Here is a 19,141-nt window from a genome sequence, read left to right on the forward strand (position 1 = left end):
TTTTCTTTGGGTGAGAGTTTTCTTTGGGTGAGTCTGGTTCTGCCTGCATTTCGTGTATGTGGATTTCGTTTTTCAGAAGCGGCACATCAGTTCCTCCAGTCCTGGACTAGCCGCTTTGGCTTCTGTGTGCTTTTCCTGGGCCAGAGGCGGAGGAGAGGCCGTGGTCCATCTGCCGTCTCTCATGTCTTGGCTCCCTCTGGTGCACCTGCCTGCAGTTTCCCTGGGGAGTTTGAGATCACTGAATCCTTGGCTGGGCTCATTTCCCTTTGCCTTAATCCAAACAGGACAGGACCTCACTTCTTACTGTCACCCAGCTAATCACACTGGCATACCCCCTACTTAAAAAGAGAAATAGGGCTTCCCTGGTGGCGCAGTGGTTGAGAGTCAGCCTGCTGATGCGGGGGACACGGGTTCGTGGCCTGGTCCGGGAGGATGCCACGTGCCGTGGAGCAGCTGGGCCCGTGAGCCATGGCCGCTGAGCCTGCGCGTCCGGAGCCTGTGCTCCGCAACGGGAGAGGCCACAACAGTGAGAGGCCCGCGTACCTCAAAAAATAAATAAATAAATAAAAGAGAAATAAATGATATAAAACTAATGGGTGTTACCTGCCACATCCAACCTTCAAAGAACCATCTTGAACTAATGGCTACCATTAGTGGAACACTAGGTACCTGGCCTGTGCTCGAATACTTATACATACATTCTATCATTTCATCTTCAAAACAACTTGATGAGGGACTTCCCTGGTGGTCCAGTGATTAAGGCTTTGTCTTCCAATGCAAGGGGTGCAGATTCATTCCCTGGTCAGGGAGCTAAGAGCACATACCTTGGGGCCAAAAAACCAAAACATAAAACAGAAGCAATATTGTAACAAATTCAATAAAGACTTTAAAAATGGTCCACATCAGAAAAAAACTTTAAAAAAAGGACTTCCCTGGTAGCACAGTGGTTAAGAATCCACCTGCCAATGCCAGGGACACGGGTTCGAGCCCTGGTCCGGGAGGACCCCACATGCTGCGGAGAAACTAAGCCCCTGCGCCACAGCTACTGAGCCTGTGCTCTAGAGCCCACGAGCCACAACTACTGAGCCCGCATGCCACAACTACTGAAGCCCACGCGCCTAGAGCCTGTCCTCCGCAACAAGAGAAACCACCGTGATGAGAAGCCCGCACACCGCAACAAAGAGTAGCCCCCGCTCACCACAACTAGAGAAAGCCCGCGCACAGCAACGAAGACCCAATGCAGCCAAATAAATAAAGAAAAATGTTTATAAAAGAAAAAAACCAGCTTGATGAGACATATTTTTAGCCATTTTATCGATGAGGACCCTGGGGCTCAAAGGTTAAAAGTTACCCAAAGTCACATGGGTAGTGAGGAGCTGACTCGGGATTTGAACGTGGATCTAACTCCAAAGACTCCTAAGTTGTCTGAATGTATCCTGGCGAGGCAGTGCCTGCCTCCTCCACTTTCATATACACACCACCACCCACAGTCTTTTTATATGTAAATCACTTTTCAAGACTGTCAAGGTTCATTTGACTCCTGAAACGTTGCATTCATACCCAAGCAGGCCTTAAACTCTAGTTTTGGACCATAAGATCCAAATGAAGTAAGTAGATTGGGTGTTGGTAACCACAACATTGTTAGAACACACTGGCCTGAGTGGGAGGAAACCAGGGTTCCATGGACCTTTGAAGTTTCGTGGCCTTTTAAACTTTATTATCTCTGTGAGCTTCACCACGCTGGGCTTCACAAGGTTACTAGCTAGTAAATGGCGAACGACCTGTTTCCAAACTTCTTTTTAGCAGCAACTCCCTTTTTTCTTTTTCCAAAGGAAACTATAAAGTAAAAGATTTAAAATGCCTCTTATCAGGATAAATTCTTAAGTTCACATTTATAACATTTACCTAATGTCAATCGATGAGGCTGTTTTGAAAAAAATTAATGTTAATCAGAGTTACAAAAGGCAATTACAGCCTTAAATTAGGCTCTACATTCAATTTCAAGTGTCTGTGATATTTGTTACCACTTTAAAAATGGAATTTGAATCAAACATTTGTAAAATCACTGAAGCACCTCATAGAATTGTACAGATCCCAGTTTTTTGGTTTTTTTGTTTTTTAATAAATTTATTTATTTATTTTTGGCTGTGTAGGGTCTTCGTTTCTGTGTGAGGGCTTTCTCTAGTTGCGGCAAGCGGAGGCCACTGTTCATTGCAGTGCGCGGGCCTCTCAGTGTCGCGGCCTCTCTTGTGGAGCACAGGCTCCAGACGCGCAGGCTCAGTAGTTGTGGCTCACGGGCCTAGTTGCTCCGCGGCACGTGGGGTCTTCCCAGACCAGGGCTCGAACCCGTGTCCCCTGCATTGGCAGGCAGACTCTCAACCACTGCGCCACCAGGGAAGCTCCCAGATCCCAGTTTTAAAATCACTGCTCTTGAGGCTTTTCCCACTACACCCTTGAACTTGTAAGGTGACCTCAGATAGGTCATACTCCTTTCTGAGCCTCATTTTCCTCACCTGTAAGATAAGAAGTTGAGTTCCACCTGTTTGGGTCTCAGACCTTTAGAGAAAGTGTTGGAAGCTATAAGCACAAATTTGTATACAACTTTAAGAGATGCACTGACCCCACCACCATGCCTGTCCAAAGACTAGAGAACCATTGGACTAGATAGATGATCTTCAAGATCTTTCCTAATTTCAGCAGCTCTGGGCTCAGATCAGGCTGGGATTTGCCTAAAGGAGTCACACTTGCGAATAGGATGCAGCCCTTTTCAATCCACCGTATAGCCAGAGTTTGTTGACAAAGGAAATTGAAACAACTAACAGATTTCAGGAAGCTCTAGAAACTTAATAACCATAATGGAGGCTGGGAATCTTCGCACAAAGATTCTGAAGAAAAAAACAAAAAACAAAACAAAACAAAAGGCTGGCAATTAAGCCCTCTGGAAATTACTAGACGTCATAAAACTGTAAGGAACCATTACTGTTCATTATTACTTTTAGCATCTGACTCCAAAAAAGTCTCCCACAAAATGCCTGTCTACCCAGTGTCCATTTACCCACTTCCTCCTTCCTAGGAACCATGACTTTAGGTTTCTCCCAGTTAGAGCTCTTATCTCAGGGGAAGAGGAATCCAATCCCAGCCCCTGTCATGAATTTTACTGGCCTATTGATAATTCTATTCCCCAGCCCATGATTTGGTCAGGAATGGTCATGTAACCCCATACGGGCTCTTGAGATCTGAGGAGAGGTTTTCTATGGACTGGGGGATAGTTCCTCCTCCCTTTTCTGGGAGAACTTCTCGAAACAATCCTTTATCTTTTCCTTTGGGCGTTGCCATGCATGGGTGTGATAGACAGGATGCCTACAGGTATTTCACTACCAGATCGGGAGTGGCAGAGCCAAGAGAATCAACAAGAAACCCAGACAGACCCAATGGGTTTAGTCAACCAAGATGGCCCCCTAAACTCTGCACTACCATTTATGAGAGCATATAAGTGTGCTTATGGTTTAATTTGATTTGAGTTGGTTTTCCACTGCTTACAACCAAAAATATCTGATCCACAGTGTAGTGGGTCTTTACCTCCATGGTTAGGCACTAAGTCCTGCTGTGGACTAGGCTCTTTGGTTTTACCAAATAATAATAATAACATTTTTGAGCATTTACTATGTGCCAGGTATTGTATTAAGCATAATCTCATAAAAGTCTTAGTTGGGTGGGCTCTGTTCTTATTCCCATTCTGCAGCTAAGGAAGCTACAAAGAATTGAAGTAAGATTACACTGCTGATTAGTGGTGTAGCTAGAATTTGAACCCAGGTCTGACTTCAAAGCCCCACTTTCAATCCCTGTATTGTACCACCTGCAGTTAGGTACTATATGAATACAATATTACCATTTTGCAGGTGGGGAAGCTGAGGCTCACAGAAATTTTCTGTCCTATCCCTAGTGCCTTGCACACGGCCTGGCATAAATATATATCTGTTGAACTGAACTGTCCAAGATAGGATTCAGGATCCAAGCCCAGACCAACCTCTTTCCAAGAGACGCCCCCTGGGCACCTGTCATGGCATTTCACAATGACTTCTCCATTGTAGACGATGGAATCCAACGTCTCTCAAAAACCGTTAGGAAGAGAAAAATATATGGTTGAAGTGATAGTGTTCCTGACTCATTATTTTGTCTTTGAGAGAAAAAAATATGGAGTCCAAGCAACTCCATTGCCTCAGACAACTTCGTTTCTCAGAGTAGGCAGACCTCTCTCTCTGAAGCCACAGACACTAATACACCGAAATTGGCCAATAAACTGCCTTGAATGCCAATAAATGGAAATGCAGAATGCATGGCAGGTTCACCTGCCTTTGACCTTCCACAGCGAGCTGGCTCTGTCTAGACAAGCCTCCACTTTCCTCTAGTGAAGGCCCTACAAGCTCTAGGTGGTAAAGGCTGCCTTTGTTCCAAAACTTTGCATTTGTCAAGTTGATAGCTTTGACCATGAAAGTGGCCTTTTGGAGTAGAGGTAGGCATTACAAGATCAAGTTCAAACCCCTCAGCGTGGCATTTGAGGTCCTCTGTGAACTCTCTGCTTCCCCACCTTCTGCTCCAGCCCCCTGGGCTGCTGTCTGTCCCTGAGTACAACATTCTCCCTCAGAGCTCCATCTTTGTATAGCTCCATACCCTGCCTGAGATGACCTGACTCCCGACCACTCCATGTTTCACCTGGAAAATTCCTTCCCCACTACTCTCGTCACTTCTGCGATGAATCAGACTCTATTGAGGTAGGGCCCCTAGGGAATTTACGGTTTTAAAAACTCCCTGGGCAGTTAGGGTGATCAGCCAGCTTTGGAAACAGCAGTGTAAACACACACACACCCATCCCACCACATAAACCCTCACACTGGTTTCTGTTCTTCCGCGGTCCTATGAACGAGTTTTCCCTCTGTAAGTTGATGGGGATGGGTGGGGGAGAGGCATAGAACAAAAAAGGGGAAAACGCGGAGAGAAAAGACCAGAAGGATAGAGGGGAGGGAAGGGGATCTGTCTCCCAGCAGTTCCTTGGACTGGTTTGGGATCTCCATGGAGAAAAGGTTTAGAGACATAAGTTCATGGAGACGTCTAAGAGGAACTTCGTGACAAACGGAGCATCAGCGAAGAGTCAGGGTCTGGGGGACCAAGTGGGGCACAGAGGAAGTCCCTCTTCCACACCCCAAAGCCTGCAAATTTCGGGAGCATCCAGGAGCACCTCATGTCACAGAAACACTCGTGGGAACCAGAGGAAGCGAGGAAGATGCAGGCAGATGTTACAGGGTGTGGTACCTTGCCCACGTTCTCCTACAGGGAATGTAAGTGACTCAGGGGTCCAGCTGCTGGCTTTGAACTCCTACCGACAGTGTTCCAAGGCCAGGCCTCCCAATGACTGAGTGTAGTGGGGAGATAAGACACACCCCACCCCTGGGAGACCTTCAAATCCTTTGTTGGCTGATTTGACTTGGGCTCCAGAACATTTTAAATCAAACAAATATTTGTACACCAAGGTTCACAGCAGCATTATTCACAATAGCCAAAAGGTGGAAATGACCTGAGTGTCCATCGATGGATGAATGGATAAATAAAATGTGGCATATACACACAATGGAATATTACTCAGCCACAAAAAGGAATGTAATTTTTACATGTGCTGTAAAATGTATGAATTTTGAAAACATTATGCTGAGTGAAATAAGGCAGACAGAGGACAAATGCATGATTCCACTTATACGAGGTACCTAGAACAGGCAAATTCATGAAGACAGAAAGTGGAATAAAGGTTGCCAGGGGCAGAGGGGAGGGGGGAATAGGAGTTATTGTTTAATGGGCACAGAGTTTATGTTGGAGATTATGAAAAAGGTTTGGGTATAGACAGTGGGGACGGCTACATAACATCGTAAATGTATTTAGTGCCACTGAATTGTACATTTACAAATGGTCAAAGTGATAAAATACTATGTTATGTATAGTTTACTACAATAAAAAATAATAACAAAAATGGGACTCTACATTAAATTTTTTTTTTTTTTTTTTTACTTTGGCTCAAGGACTCCCCAAAAGCTTTGCTGAAGTTGCTGGACTGCACGGCCATCTAAGATGCATCCACCCAACCCCTCTTCCTCCCTCCTTCACTTGAGGTCAGACGTGCATCTCAGTCTGATGGCTCTCCAGCCTCCTGGTTCCCTCCCAATTTCCTTCCACATAAGCATTTTACCCCTAGTACAATCTATACCCGTTTCACCTCACTGCTTCTCAGCGGACCGTGATTCACACACAAGGTGAATGAAACTCACTCACTGGTTCACAGACACAAGCCATGCCTCCCCCTTCCCCTTCCCCGACTGGGGCCCTTCTCAGAACAATGACTACAGATGAGCCACAGCAGGGTAACACACTTCAAAAAGCTTTTTATTGAATTCAATTATTTCCAAAAGCACAAATACTTGAGACAATTTTGCAAGCACCCTGAATTTTTGCAGGGCTGTTTTTGGCTACTGTAAAAAAGCAAACAAACAAACAAAACAACCACCACACACACACACACCAGAGTGGCCCTGCTCGCTGTAAGGTCTCCTTGCGGGATGGACAGTTCTGAAAGGCACTGACCAGTAACAGGGTGGGGCCTTCCTCAGGCAGCCAGCTCAGCTAGGGCCCTGTCCAAGGGATCCATAGACCAATAGCTGTCATCCCAGCCAAGGAACCAGCCCACGAAGGAGGGAGGCTCAAAGCCTTGCTTCACCATGGTGATAGGGGTCCGCCTATCACGATTAGCTGGGTCTGTCTCGATGTACCGCTTAGCTGCAGACACATAGGCAGGAGAAGAATCCTTAGGGTCTCCCTCGCCAAGGAGACATGGTTCCCTGCCTAAGATGGTTTTTGATCCCCCTGTCCCCAAGGCCCAACCCCGCACTGGACACCACCATCCCTTAAAGGCAATGACACCCACAAGACTCCTCCACCGCCCTGCCCAGGAACACGGGAAGGAACGGGGGTCACAGTTTAACCTCCAGCTTCACGAAGCTTATGTCATTTTTCTCTAGCCGTCCCCTACTGCAAGATATCAAAGAACCAGCTTTTGGGTTTCCAGCTCCCAAATCAGATCTGCCCAGCCACCAGGGATCTGCTTTCCCACATCTAAATCCTGACAAGTTTGGTCCTCGGGCATTCTGGGAATCTGAAGCAGCTCCTAGCTGCTGCTTCCTTTTGGTGGGACCTAAGGCTTCTGCAGAAAGTGAGCTGTTCTTTCACCACCCCAGGGAGGGCTCACCGGGGGCTGACCACGGATGCGAAAGTCCCCACCTCCACTGTCACAAACGCCCAGACCCGCAGAGGAAGCTGCTTCCACCCCACCGCACGACACAGACCCACAGGCACCCTTGGGTCCTCACCGGAGGTCAAGGCTTCCGTCTTTTCCTCTTCTTGAGAATCCTTTCCAACCCAGACAAAGACCTGGAAGAGAGGCGCGAGATGAAATGGCGTGAGGCGTGCTGACTCTACGCGCTCCTGGAGGAAGCGCAGCAGGTTCCAGGTGTGGACCAGACACCCCTCCGCTGACACAGCCCGCGGACCGGGACTCCAAGGATTTGGAACAGACATGGCAAACTGGTGACCTCCAACCTGCTCTGTAGGCCCACCACCCTCTGGGGGGTGGTCTGCTTTTAGACAAACTGAGTGACTAGCGGATTACATTCAATCCAGACTTCCAACTTCCCTTGCAAACGGGGAGGACCTGGCAGCTTCACCCGCATGTGGATGACGAAGCTGAGTAGCAGCTGCCCCTCTCAATGGGAAGTTCCAGTTTGCCTCAGACTCCACCATGCCTTAGTGTCTCCCCAGCTCAGCCTGCTTCACTCACTAACAGGTGCCGTCAGCCACTGAGGTTGAGACCCCTCTCTAGCAGTTCAGGAACGATCCTTTTCCGGGCATTTGCTTGTTCAACAAATGAGCAGCCTAACATATGCTCACTGGTTTCCTCACCCAACGAACATGCATTAAGAGTCTGCTATGTGCCAGTCTCCGTGTGTCTGAGCCAACATGGTCTAAGGCTTGGAATAAAAACAACTCACCACCACTACCACCATCTTGAATCTTATGACAAGCTTGTTACACCAAAAAACCTATCCAGCTGATTTTTATGTATCATTTATTTTCATGTGTATCTAAAATATCTTAAAGAGCATGTAATTGATAAGATGGTATCAGACAATAAAATGCCAGACTTCCTTGCCGTCACTTATTTACAAATGTGTTCCCTACTGCAGTACATCGGCCCCTCAACACCAGGTATTGTGACTGTACTGCTCATCACAGAACTCCCAGCATCACAGCATTTTGCCTGGAAGACAGTGGTGCTTCAAAAATGTTGGCTGAGTGAGTGAATAAACAGATGAACGTACAGATTAAGTAGTAAATGGAACAAAGCTGCCAGCAGCTGAACGGCTAAACTGCAAACCTTTTGGTACTGATCCTCCAACTGGGGAGCCCAAGAAACAGCCCTGCGGGTCGAGGGGAGTCTTACACCTGCATGGCTGCTATCTCTAACCCTGACAACTCTGGGAGAAGCCAGCTTGATAGGAGGGGTTATGGACTGCCACCCCCCACGAGAATGCAAGCCCCGTGGGGACAGGGAAATGTCTACTTCTAGGTGACACCCCGGACAGTTTATGCCTGCATGTGACATGCTGCAAAGTTCAACTTTCTTTACCAACAGATTTAAAGGAAGAGTTCATGCTCCCCTAAGGCCTGGGAAATAACGCTGGTCGTCTGATTTGCATTTATATGGTGCTTTGCAGTTGGCAAGGAGATTTTATCTACCTCTCATCTGTTTGGATTATGCAAGGTAGGTACCACCATGCCCATTCTGCAGATGAGAAAATGGAGGCTCAGAAAGGGAAAGTGACTTGCAGCACCGTGCTTCACCCACCTGGTCCCAGATGTCCAGAAGCATGACGTCATCGGTGGCCAGGTCTTCCTGCATGAGCTCGCCAGGGACCTCTTCGATCTGGGAAGGAATGGAAGAGGTTAATAACAGCGCACCAGCAAGCTGCTCCCCCCCACCCCCAGGCCTGCTCTATCTGCCCCCTTGAGTGAGATGCAGAGCTGGCTCCAACCTGCATGGGTCTATGCTGGTCTGTCAGAAGGGTACACTCCCTGCCCCTGCTGCGGCTGCAACAGCTCCGCTCCCTGGAACACACCTCCCAAGGGGCAAGCAGAGGGAGCGCCCTCCGCGCCCTCCGCTGGGACTCACCACAAAACGTCCGATCTTGTTGGAGCAGGCGAAGAGGCGAGGAGGGTGGGCATCCATCTTCTTGTCCTTCAGCCGTGGGGACGTGCGGTAGGCGGCCTTCCCACCCAGGGCCTCCCAGAAGCTGTCTGTGAGGGGAGGCCACACCAGTTACCAACTGACCCCACCCTCCCCCCTCCAGCACTTCTCTTTAGACCCTGGGACAAACCCTGCCCTAGCACAACCAACTGCTCTCAATCCGCAGCCTGCATCTTAAAATCCCAGGGCGCCAAAGAAGGAAGGGGCCTGAGAGATTCGACGGTGATGAAACGGAGGCCCAGAGAGGGAAGACTTGGCAGTGGACACACAGCCAGGACTACTTCTTGTTTGAGACTGACGACAGCACCGCGGGATGGGGATAATTATCCCCGCTCAACATGTGAGGCGGCTGAGGCTCAGAGAGGTTAAGCAACTCACCCAACATCACACAGCTAGTATGCTGTAAAGCCACCTTACCTGACGCCACGTATCATTTCCACTATACCTGCTCTGTCCACATGTGCTATTTAAATTTAATTGCATTTTCCCACCAGTCACGTTTAAATATTCATTAGCCTAAACATGTGACTAGTGGCCACCAAATTGGAACTGGCAGACATAGAACATGTCCATTCTCTCAGAAGGTTCCAGTGGACTGTGCTGCTCTAGACAGAACTACTCTTCCCCATTTCTGCTAAGCATCAAGCAGGAGGGATTGGGCTTAAAAGTAAGAATGGAAAGACCTAGGGTTGGCATAACAAAGGTGTTCCTGACCCATGCTCTGGAAACAAAGCAGGCTTGTGGCATTGTGACCCCTCTTCCAGCTGACTTCCCCACCTGCCCCAGCCCACACTGAGCTCTCCTTTCTCTAACTCCTGGACGCCTCCCTCTCACTGACCATAGCCCTCATTTTCATCTAACTCACTTTTTTTTTTGGGGGGGGGGCAGCGCTGTGGCATGCGGGATCTTAGTTCCCCGACCAGGAATTGAACCCGTGCCCCTGTGGTGAAAGCGCAGAGTCCTAACCACTGGACCGCCAGGGAATTCCCTAACTCACTTTTATTAACGCACATTAGGGGACAGGTGCTCAGGAGAGGGGGGAGGATATAGAAACCCCCAAGCAGACAGAAGGGAGGGAAACATAACAGCTGCATCCCCAGAAGCAGCAGAGGCCCCTCTGCCCATTGCTCCTACCTGGCTCGCTGCCTTCTGCCACTTGCACAGGTTGGGCCCGAAGCACCTGGAGCAGCTCCTGGGCCCCGGTCTTCTCTGCCTGGCTGGCTCCTGTACCCACCCACAGGTAGGCGGCTGAGGGGGTTTTCAGGACAAAGGCATCGTTGGAGTTCAGCACGCCAGCCTTGGGGATCACCTGGGAGGGCAGTCCTCGATTAATCAGGAACCAGATAAAATGGCTCCCTCCTCGTAGCCCAGGAGACGCTGCAGCAGGACCAGCTCTTAGGTGAGGTCACAGACTTTGGGCACTGAGGGCCTTAGTTGACTCCCATGAGTCATTAGTGCACTGTGGCTAGCCAAGGAGATTCTAGAAATCTGGGCTGCATTAACAGAAGTTGGGCGCCCAGAACAAAGAAGGTGATAATCCCATTCTCCTCTAGGCTGCTCAATAGGATTATGTTCAGATCTGCACCTTCCACCATGAAAGGGAGAGCAGCCAACTGGAATGTAATGAAGAACAATGTCCAGATTGTGAAGAATGGACTGCCTGTGAGGTAGTGAGCTGCCCGTTATGGAAGGTATGCAAGGGGCAATGGGCATTTCTTGAAACAAGGGGAAATCTAAGACATACAATCTTGCTGCCAGGGCAGGAAGGTACAAAAAGCTACTTCTTAACCCCTCAGCCAAACCCACCCAATCCTGTGCCCGGAGATCTCACCATCAAGCCTGGGAGGTTTCAGAGAGGCCAATCCTGCCTGGGGTCCAGGGCCTGGGCATTACCTCAACAGCTCGGGTGGCTCCAGAACTGCTGGCCCGGACCTGGAAGAGGCGGGTACTGGCAGGAGCTGTCTGTCCACCCTCGCGGGAGGTGCCACCCCTGTAGACGATCATGGGTTTCCCGCCAAACAGGCTCATGAGGTGAGCAGGCTCCTTGCCTTGGACCACACGGCTCTGGGAGGGAGACAGGAGAGCAAGTCAGGAAAGGGGGTGGGAACGTCAGTCCTGTACGACACCAGGCTCACCGCCACCCCCTGCAGCCAGCACAGCCTGGGCTCACCCCTCAAATAAGGCCGTCACACTTGGGTCTGTGCGCGGGTGGTGCCTGACCCTACAGCACACAGGGGCTGGCAGGGGAACAGGAGTTCCAGGAAGGCCGGACACAGCACTGTTGCCTGAGGCCCCCCGGGCACTGCTTCGGCCGCTCCCCTCCCACGAGGCCCTGCCTTGCTGAGCCTGAGTCTAGTCCAAGAACCAAGAGAGCCCACGTTTGCAAATATTCCCTTAAATGGAAGCACAGGGACTGTTCGTGCACTTTCTTCCAGGATGGTGATGTCAGCCTCAGGCATGAAAGCTGGCAGAGTGGTGAGAATAGAGCCTTCCAGATCTGGAGAGACCCCTCCTGCACAGCCAGTGCACCCCACAAGCAGACTGCAGTCAAGGGCTTAGTGGTGGGAGGGAGAGGGCAAGGAGGTCTAAGATATATCACATCTGGTTCTGCCCTGTGTGCCCATTTCATTTCGGATCCCAGTTGTGACCCTGGCTAGCTAAATCTAGAAGACAATCGCACGTGTGGGCCAGGGGTATTGTAGCCACTTCCCAACGTGCGCCACCACTGCTGGGTCAGAGCTCAGATCCAAGCTCCGCCCTGACAGCGAGAATTCAGGCACGGGCCTCAACCTCTCAGTTTCTTCCTCTGTGAAATGGGGCCAAGAATGCTACTCCTAAGGCTGATGTTGGGATGAGCTGAGGCAGTAATCATCCCACTCAGCACCCGGCACCCACCCTTCAGGACCCGGTCAAAGTTCAAGGCACCAACCCCAAATCTGAATCCAGAGCCCTGCTCATTCCAAGGGTAGGACAGAGAAAGGAGGATTCTGTCTCCTTCTCCCATGTCTCCCCCCACCTGCTGCCCTCCAGGGCCCAACACTGTAGCCAGAGCAACCTTTTAAACTCATGAATCCCTTCACATTACATTTGCCATGTTAGCAACGTCCCCTTGTTCTCAGGGTCAAGGTCAACATCCTCACGGTGGCTTCTGGGTGGTCTGGTCCCTCTGATCATCTCCCCAGGCTCCTATCGTGGCACCCTCCCCTCGCTTTAATAACCAGTGCCCCCTCCCACCTCAGGGCCTTTACATGTACCCTTCCCTCTACCTGGAATATGCCTGGCTAACTCCTACTCAACCATTGGGTCCCAGCTGAAAAATCCCTCCCTGGATGGGGGCCCTGTCTAATCCAATTAGCTCTTACTTGGGATGTATGTGTCCTTACACTTAACACACCTGTATAAGGGGTCTATTATGGGCCAAGCATGGCTCTAAATGCTTTACAAATGTTAACTCTTCATCCTCACAGCAATCCTGTGAGATAGGTACAGTCATTAACCCCAGTTTGAGAACACAGAGGCATAGAGAGGCTAAGTGACCTGTCCGAGGCTGCCCAGAGGTGAAGACTAGATTTAAACCCAAGCAGGCTAGCTCCATGTCCATCCTCTGAACTAAACCACCACACTGCCTCTCCTGCTCCCCTGGTGTCTTATCATTTTCCCTCACTGCACACGTTGTTATGTGTGACTGTCCAACCTTTGCCTGCATGTCTGCTGAACATCTTTCTCCCCCCTAGACTGTAAACCACATCACAGCAGTTCAGGGCAGGGCAGGGGTGGGATCTGTGGGTTCATGGCTGCAGATGCAGTGTCAGAGCCCTGCATAAATGTTCGCTGAAAGGATGGATGGATGAATGGAATGATGGACAGTCAGATAGATGAGTGGACAGATGGACAGGGCCCAGGGTGTGGCCCCGAGGGACAATGGGCTCACCTGGACAGGGGTACCTCCCAGTTCCTCATCCAGCTGGGCAGTCAGGATGGCAGATGCGGCGACCTCATCCTGGGTGGACTGGGCACCCTGCCTGGAAGGGAAGTGATACTCAGCACCGAGGTTTGCAAAGAGCCCCGAGTCTCTCCTTCACCCTGGGCCTGAGAAACCCACAGATCCCCAGATTACAGGTAATGAAACTGAGACACAGAGAGGAAAAGGGGCTCTCTCAAAAGCAACCAGTGCCAGGAACCAGACCAACATGCCATCCCCCAGCTCAGCATCTCACCTCTTATAGAGACCTGACCACAACCAACAGACTTTCTCATCCTAAATCTGCCCTGCAGGGATATTTACAGTGGGTGGCTTTCTGCCCCACCTCTTCCTATGACTGTCTAAATTTCTCATAACCAACATGTGTTATCTGTATAAGCAAACAATCTGACAAATCAACGTGCTGATGCAGCTATTAAGAAAAAAAAAAAAAGGCTTCTCGTGAATTTTGTAGCGTGTGTGTATTACCGTGTCCAAAAAAATTTCTTTCAAGCTGCTTTTAAAAGTCTGAGGTTGTCATCGTTAATCATTAGAGAAATGCAAATCAAAACTACAATGAGATATCATCTCACACCAGTAAGAATGGCCATCCTCAAAAAATCTACAAACAATAAATGCTGGAGAGGGTGTGGAGAAAAGGGAACCCTCTTGCACTGTTGGTGGGAATGTAAATTGGTACAGCCACTATGGAGAACAGTATGGAGGTTCCTTAAAAAACTAAAAATAGAACTACCATACGACCCAGCAATCCCACTACTGGGCAAATACCCTGAGAAAACCATAATTCAAAAAGAGTCATGTACCAAAATGTTCATTGCAGCTCTATTTACAATAGCCAGGACATGGAAGCAACCTAAGTGTCCCTCATTGGATGAATGGATAAAGAAGATGTGGCACATATATACAATGGAATCAGCCATAAAAAGAAATGAAATTGAGATATTTGTAGTGAGGTGGATGGACCTAGAGTCTGTCCATACAGAGTGAAGTAAGTCAGAAAGAGAAAAATACCGTATGCTAACACATATATATGGAATCTAAGAAAAAAAAAAAAAAAGGTCATGAAGAACCTAGGGGTAAGATGGGAATAAAGACACAGACCTACTAGAGAATGGACTTGAGGATATGGGGAGGGGGAAGCGTAAGCTGTGACAAAGTGAGAGAGTGGCATGGACATATATACACTACCAAACGTAAAATAGATAGCTAGTGGGAAGCAGCCGCATATCACAGGGAGATCAGCTCAGTGGTTTGTGACCACCTAGAGGGGTGGGATAGGGAGGGTGGGAGGGAGGGAGACGCAAGAGGGAAGAGATATGGGAACATATGTATATGTATAACTGATTCACTTTGTTATAAAGCAGAAACTAACACACCATTGTAAAGCAATTATACTGCAATAAAGATGTTAAAAAAAAATCTGAGGTTGTCAAATTGAGAGGCATTCTACAGAATAAGACTAGTGCTCTTCCAAAGTATCAAGGTTGTGAAAGAAGAGTAAAGCCTGAGGGCTTCCCTGGTGGCGCAGTGGTTAAGAATCCGCCTGCCAATGCAGGGGACACGGGTTCGAGCCCTGGTCCAGGAAGATCCCACATGCCGCGGAGTAACTAAGCCTGTGAGCCACAACTACTGAAGCCCGCGTGCCACAACTACTGAAGCCTGTGCGCCTAGAGCCCGTGCTCCGCAACAAGAGAAGCCACTGCAATGAGAAGCCTGTGTACCGCAATGAAGAGTAGCCCCCGCTTGTCACAACTAGAGAAAGCCTGCGTGCAGCAACGAAGACCCAATGCAGCCAAAATTAAATAAATAAAATAAATAAATTTATTAAAAAAAAAAGAGTAAAGACTGAGGAACTGTCACAGATTAAAGACATGATTAAATGTCACTAAGGAGACGTGATGACTAAATGGCATGTGAGATCCTGGGTTAGATCTTAGACCAGAAAAAGGATATTAGTGGGAGAACTGGTGAGATTCAAGTAAGGTCTATAGATTAGTAAATGGTATTGCAACAATGTTAATTTCCCGGTTTTGAAACTTGAACTATGGTTAAGACATGATCATAGAGGGAGCTGTGTAATGGGTATATGGGAACTGTCTGTAGTATTTTTGCAACTTTTCAGCAAGTCATTTCAAAATAAAAAGTTTTTAAAAAAAGAAACCCAACCGTCAATCTTCAAAAAGTTTGAGACTGCATATAAGAGAAACGAAATGAAAAAAGCAAACTACTATACTGAGATACCATTTCATAAACTATAAGGTTGACAAACAGCAAAAGTTTGATAACACAGTCCACTGGTGAGGCCATGGGGAAACAGACACTCTCATTTGTTGCGGGTGAGAATGCAAATACTACAAACTCCACCTACGGAAACTGGGTGCTATCTATCAAAATGACAAGTGCATTTACTGTTTGACCCAGCAATCCCACTTCTGGGAACTTGCTGCAAAGATATTTCTCTACACATTCAAACTGATGTTTAAGGTTACTAATCACAGCAATGCTTCTAATAGCAAAAGTCTGGAATCAACCCAAGTACGCAACAGCAGGGAATTTGTTAAATAAACTACAGGATAGCCACGTGATGGAATATTATGCAGCTGTAAAAAGGACTGGGGAAGTTCTCTATGTACTGACAGAGACTAAGCTTCAGGAAGTATTAAGTGAAAAAAAGCAAAGTGCAGGATAAAATACATAGTTTGCTAGCTTTTGTAAGGAAGGAAAAGAACTAGGAATATAGGGTGAGATTTTCTTATATTTGCATCAAAAATTACTGGAAGAGTATACAAGAAACTAATGAAAGTGGGCATCCATGGAGGGGTGGGGGTCATAGAGCAAGGTGGGGAGGGACAAGCCTTCTCAATACATGCGTTTTTATTCTGTTTCGATCCTTGACTTGTGAATGTATTATCTATTTTTAAAGAATTAAAAATAATTTTTAATTAGAAAAGGTGGGAGGATGGACAGTACTTAGAGTGGGATTGTGGGAGAGATTTTCTGTTTATTTGTTTCTCCCTAGTCCCCATGTCTCCTACAATGGACACGTAATGCTTTTATGAGAATAGTTTAAAATTTGTTTAGAGAAAAAAGACAAGAGGTGTTGCCCTGTGGACGAGAGCCTTTCCCAGTGGATGGTGGCTGCCCCGGCTCAGGTCCACACACTCGCAGGCTTCCCTCAGCCCTGTTCACATCCCTCCTTGCTGCCATGCTCACCCCACAGCACAGGGCCCCAGACCCTCACCAGTTGTAGATGATCTGTCCCTGACGGCCGCCATGACGGTAGTTGTACAGAATGATGTAGCTGTCACCACCGTAGAACTGTCCATACGTGGCGGGGTCCACGGGCACTTTGTTGGAGCCTTCAATTCTCCAGATCTACCAGAGCAAAGCTGGGCTCAGACACAGTGCAGCACCCCCAGTCCCCAACTCAGACCAGTTGAGAGACCACACAGTGGTGGGTAGTGGTTACAAAACACGACCGCACTCGGACTCAGACTAAAGTTAAATAATCTGCCCGAATCACACAGCCACTAGGATTCAAACCCATGTTTCCTGCTCCGGATCCTTATACTGCACCCCTGCCCCACCCTGTACTTCCTCCTTGTAGAAATCAGCACAGGGACTGGTGGTCGCATGGTAGTATACTGGACCTGCATGATAGTATTTGCAAAATGGGTTTAGTGGGTGTTACACAGTATAACACAGGCTAAGGGTACAAATCAACGAATGACCTGGATCCAAATCAGGATCCACCCCCTTAGAGGTTGTGCAGCCTTGGACAACTTGCTCACTGTCTATGAGCCTCAGTAGGAGACTAATAAAGGATGTTGGTCTATTCATGAAAGTCTAGCACAGTGCCTGGCACAGGGTAATGGCTCTACAGGGGGCAGCTACTCTTAATTATTAGAACTATTATTATTTTATTATTAATGTTGCCATTATCTGTATCATTATTAAGTTGTCTGAATTTTATAGATCACCTGCAGAGGCAGGGCCATCACTAAGTGACCTCAGAATGACACCTGCTGGCAGATCTCTTTGCAGAGCTCCGGTAACACGGTGTCAAAGTGGTCACAAAGCCCTGCAGCGCCACCTGGTGGTGCTGCAAGTCCCGGGAAACAATCTCCGGACTTTGAAAATTCTCGAAGGTGATGGAGTGGGCTAAGCCTCAGTTTACAGGTGAGGAAAGTGAGGTTCAAAAAGGTTAAGTAACTTGCCCGAGGTCACACAGCTGAGCTGCCAGGGCTCTTTCCACACTGCCCTATCCTGATCATTTTCATTGCATCCTCCCCTCCCACTGAAGTAATGAATGAGTGATGAATGAAAAATAATAACACCAATGACAAAAACAATAATAAATAAAAATTAACACTTTTGCCATTTCTATTATGTAGGATGGAATCAGTGTTTGCCTGAAGCAGATTCTACTTCATAAACATCTCTGAATTCCACCCCCCCACACTTCTCCATCTTCACTGTGACCTTCCTGATCTCAAGGTCATTATCTCTTCCCTAGACTATTATAACCTCCTCATGAGGTCTCTACCGTCATTATCCTGTCTCTAAATTCATTTTCACAGTGAGTTTAGGAAGCACAGAACTGAGCCTGTCATATTTCTGCCTTTAAAAAAAAGAAAAAGAAAAAAAACCCCTCACTAGCACCTAATGGTTACAGGATCAAGTCCACACCCCTGGACATGGAACTCAAGGCCCCTCCTTGAGGATGCCATCAGCAGCAGGCTCCCAGGACAGCTCCCTGCCTGGAATACCTACTCTTCTTCTCTGGCAGCAAACTCCTACTCATACTCTGAGGCCCAACCAAAAGGTCCCCACCTCTGTGAAGACTGCCCCAACCACCCACCTTCACTTCCCTTCCTGTGTTCCCATAATCCCTGTGCACCTCTCGTCTCCCACTGACCACACAGGTCTGAGCAACCAGCTGCGGCTGTGGTCACCTCCCCTCCCAGACCAGGTACTCTTTATGGGCAGGGTGGGGTCTCAGACACTTGGCATGGAGCCTGGAAGACAGTAGGTGCTTAGGGTATGTTGGTTGCAATAAGCCAGCAAGACAAAATAATTCCATCCACCAAAAACTGTGGTCAAAATCTCTTAGAGAAACATCTTCAGAGAAGCAGGAGGCAGTGGGTGGGCCAGAGGTGCCAGGGAGGGAGCAAGGAAGGGGCCTGGACACACCCACCCCAGCCCCTCAGGTACCTGTTTCTGGCCTGTGCCATTGTCATCCATGCCATGCTGGGCGGCCATTGCAGTGGAGGTGTGCAGGGTGGCGGCATCGAAGGGCACGCGCTCTATGTTGGCGATGTGGCTGGAGAGATAGGTCAGGCCCAGGCCATCCGTCTGGTCTAGGTCGCGCCAGTTCTTGAAGAACTGTTTGAACAGTGGGGTCTCGCCACCCTCAGGAAGGATGGAGACCTGGAAGGGGAGGGGGGAGAGCAGGACATGCTGGCTTGGGGTCCCCCTGAGGACAGGGACCACCCAGCAGGGGTCCTCAAGGGAGCCTCAGACACCCAGTCCACACTGAGGTGGGATACCCACCCAAAATGGACCCATTCTCACTGTCCTACCTGGCTCCAAGACTCACCTGGGTCTGCTTGGGGTAGTCCATCTTGGAGATGAAGTCGGAGGCCGTTTTGAGGGCAGCCTTCCTCTCCTCCGTGTTGGCCTGCCTGCCTGTCAGCAGAGGGAGGGTAAGGGGCCGGGGGTCAGTGCTGTGCCCCCGCATCCAATGGTCCAGGGAAAGCAGAAGGCCAACCTCCCTCCCTCCTCTTCCTAGACTGTGGACAGCCAAGGCCAGAGAA

The 19,141-nt window shown here is 48.7% G+C and overlaps 1 protein-coding gene across 2 annotated transcripts in view; it reads right to left on the reverse strand.

Annotated features, from left to right (window-relative positions):
• Positions 1-6,411: 6,411 nt before the first annotated feature.
• The window catches only part of GSN (gelsolin), a 56,829-nt gene continuing 44,099 nt past the window's right edge, over positions 6,412-19,141 (reverse strand). For both annotated transcript variants that reach the window (XM_082843371.1, XM_082843370.1), the window contains 10 exons: positions 18,925-19,013; positions 18,540-18,755; positions 16,567-16,700; positions 13,275-13,365; positions 11,237-11,407; positions 10,478-10,652; positions 9,269-9,393; positions 8,945-9,022; positions 7,410-7,470; positions 6,412-6,819 (listed from right to left, as the gene is read on the reverse strand). In XM_082843371.1, the coding sequence (XP_082699497.1) occupies positions 6,650-6,819; positions 7,410-7,470; positions 8,945-9,022; positions 9,269-9,393; positions 10,478-10,652; positions 11,237-11,407; positions 13,275-13,365; positions 16,567-16,700; positions 18,540-18,755; positions 18,925-19,013 (1,310 nt within the window). In that variant the 3' untranslated portion in view covers positions 6,412-6,649. The remainder of the gene's footprint in view (positions 6,820-7,409; positions 7,471-8,944; positions 9,023-9,268; positions 9,394-10,477; positions 10,653-11,236; positions 11,408-13,274; positions 13,366-16,566; positions 16,701-18,539; positions 18,756-18,924; positions 19,014-19,141) is intronic.

Source organism: Leucopleurus acutus (genome assembly GCF_964270905.1).
Source record: "Leucopleurus acutus genome assembly, chromosome: 7".
NCBI classification, from domain to species: Eukaryota; Metazoa; Chordata; class Mammalia; order Artiodactyla; family Delphinidae; genus Leucopleurus; species Leucopleurus acutus.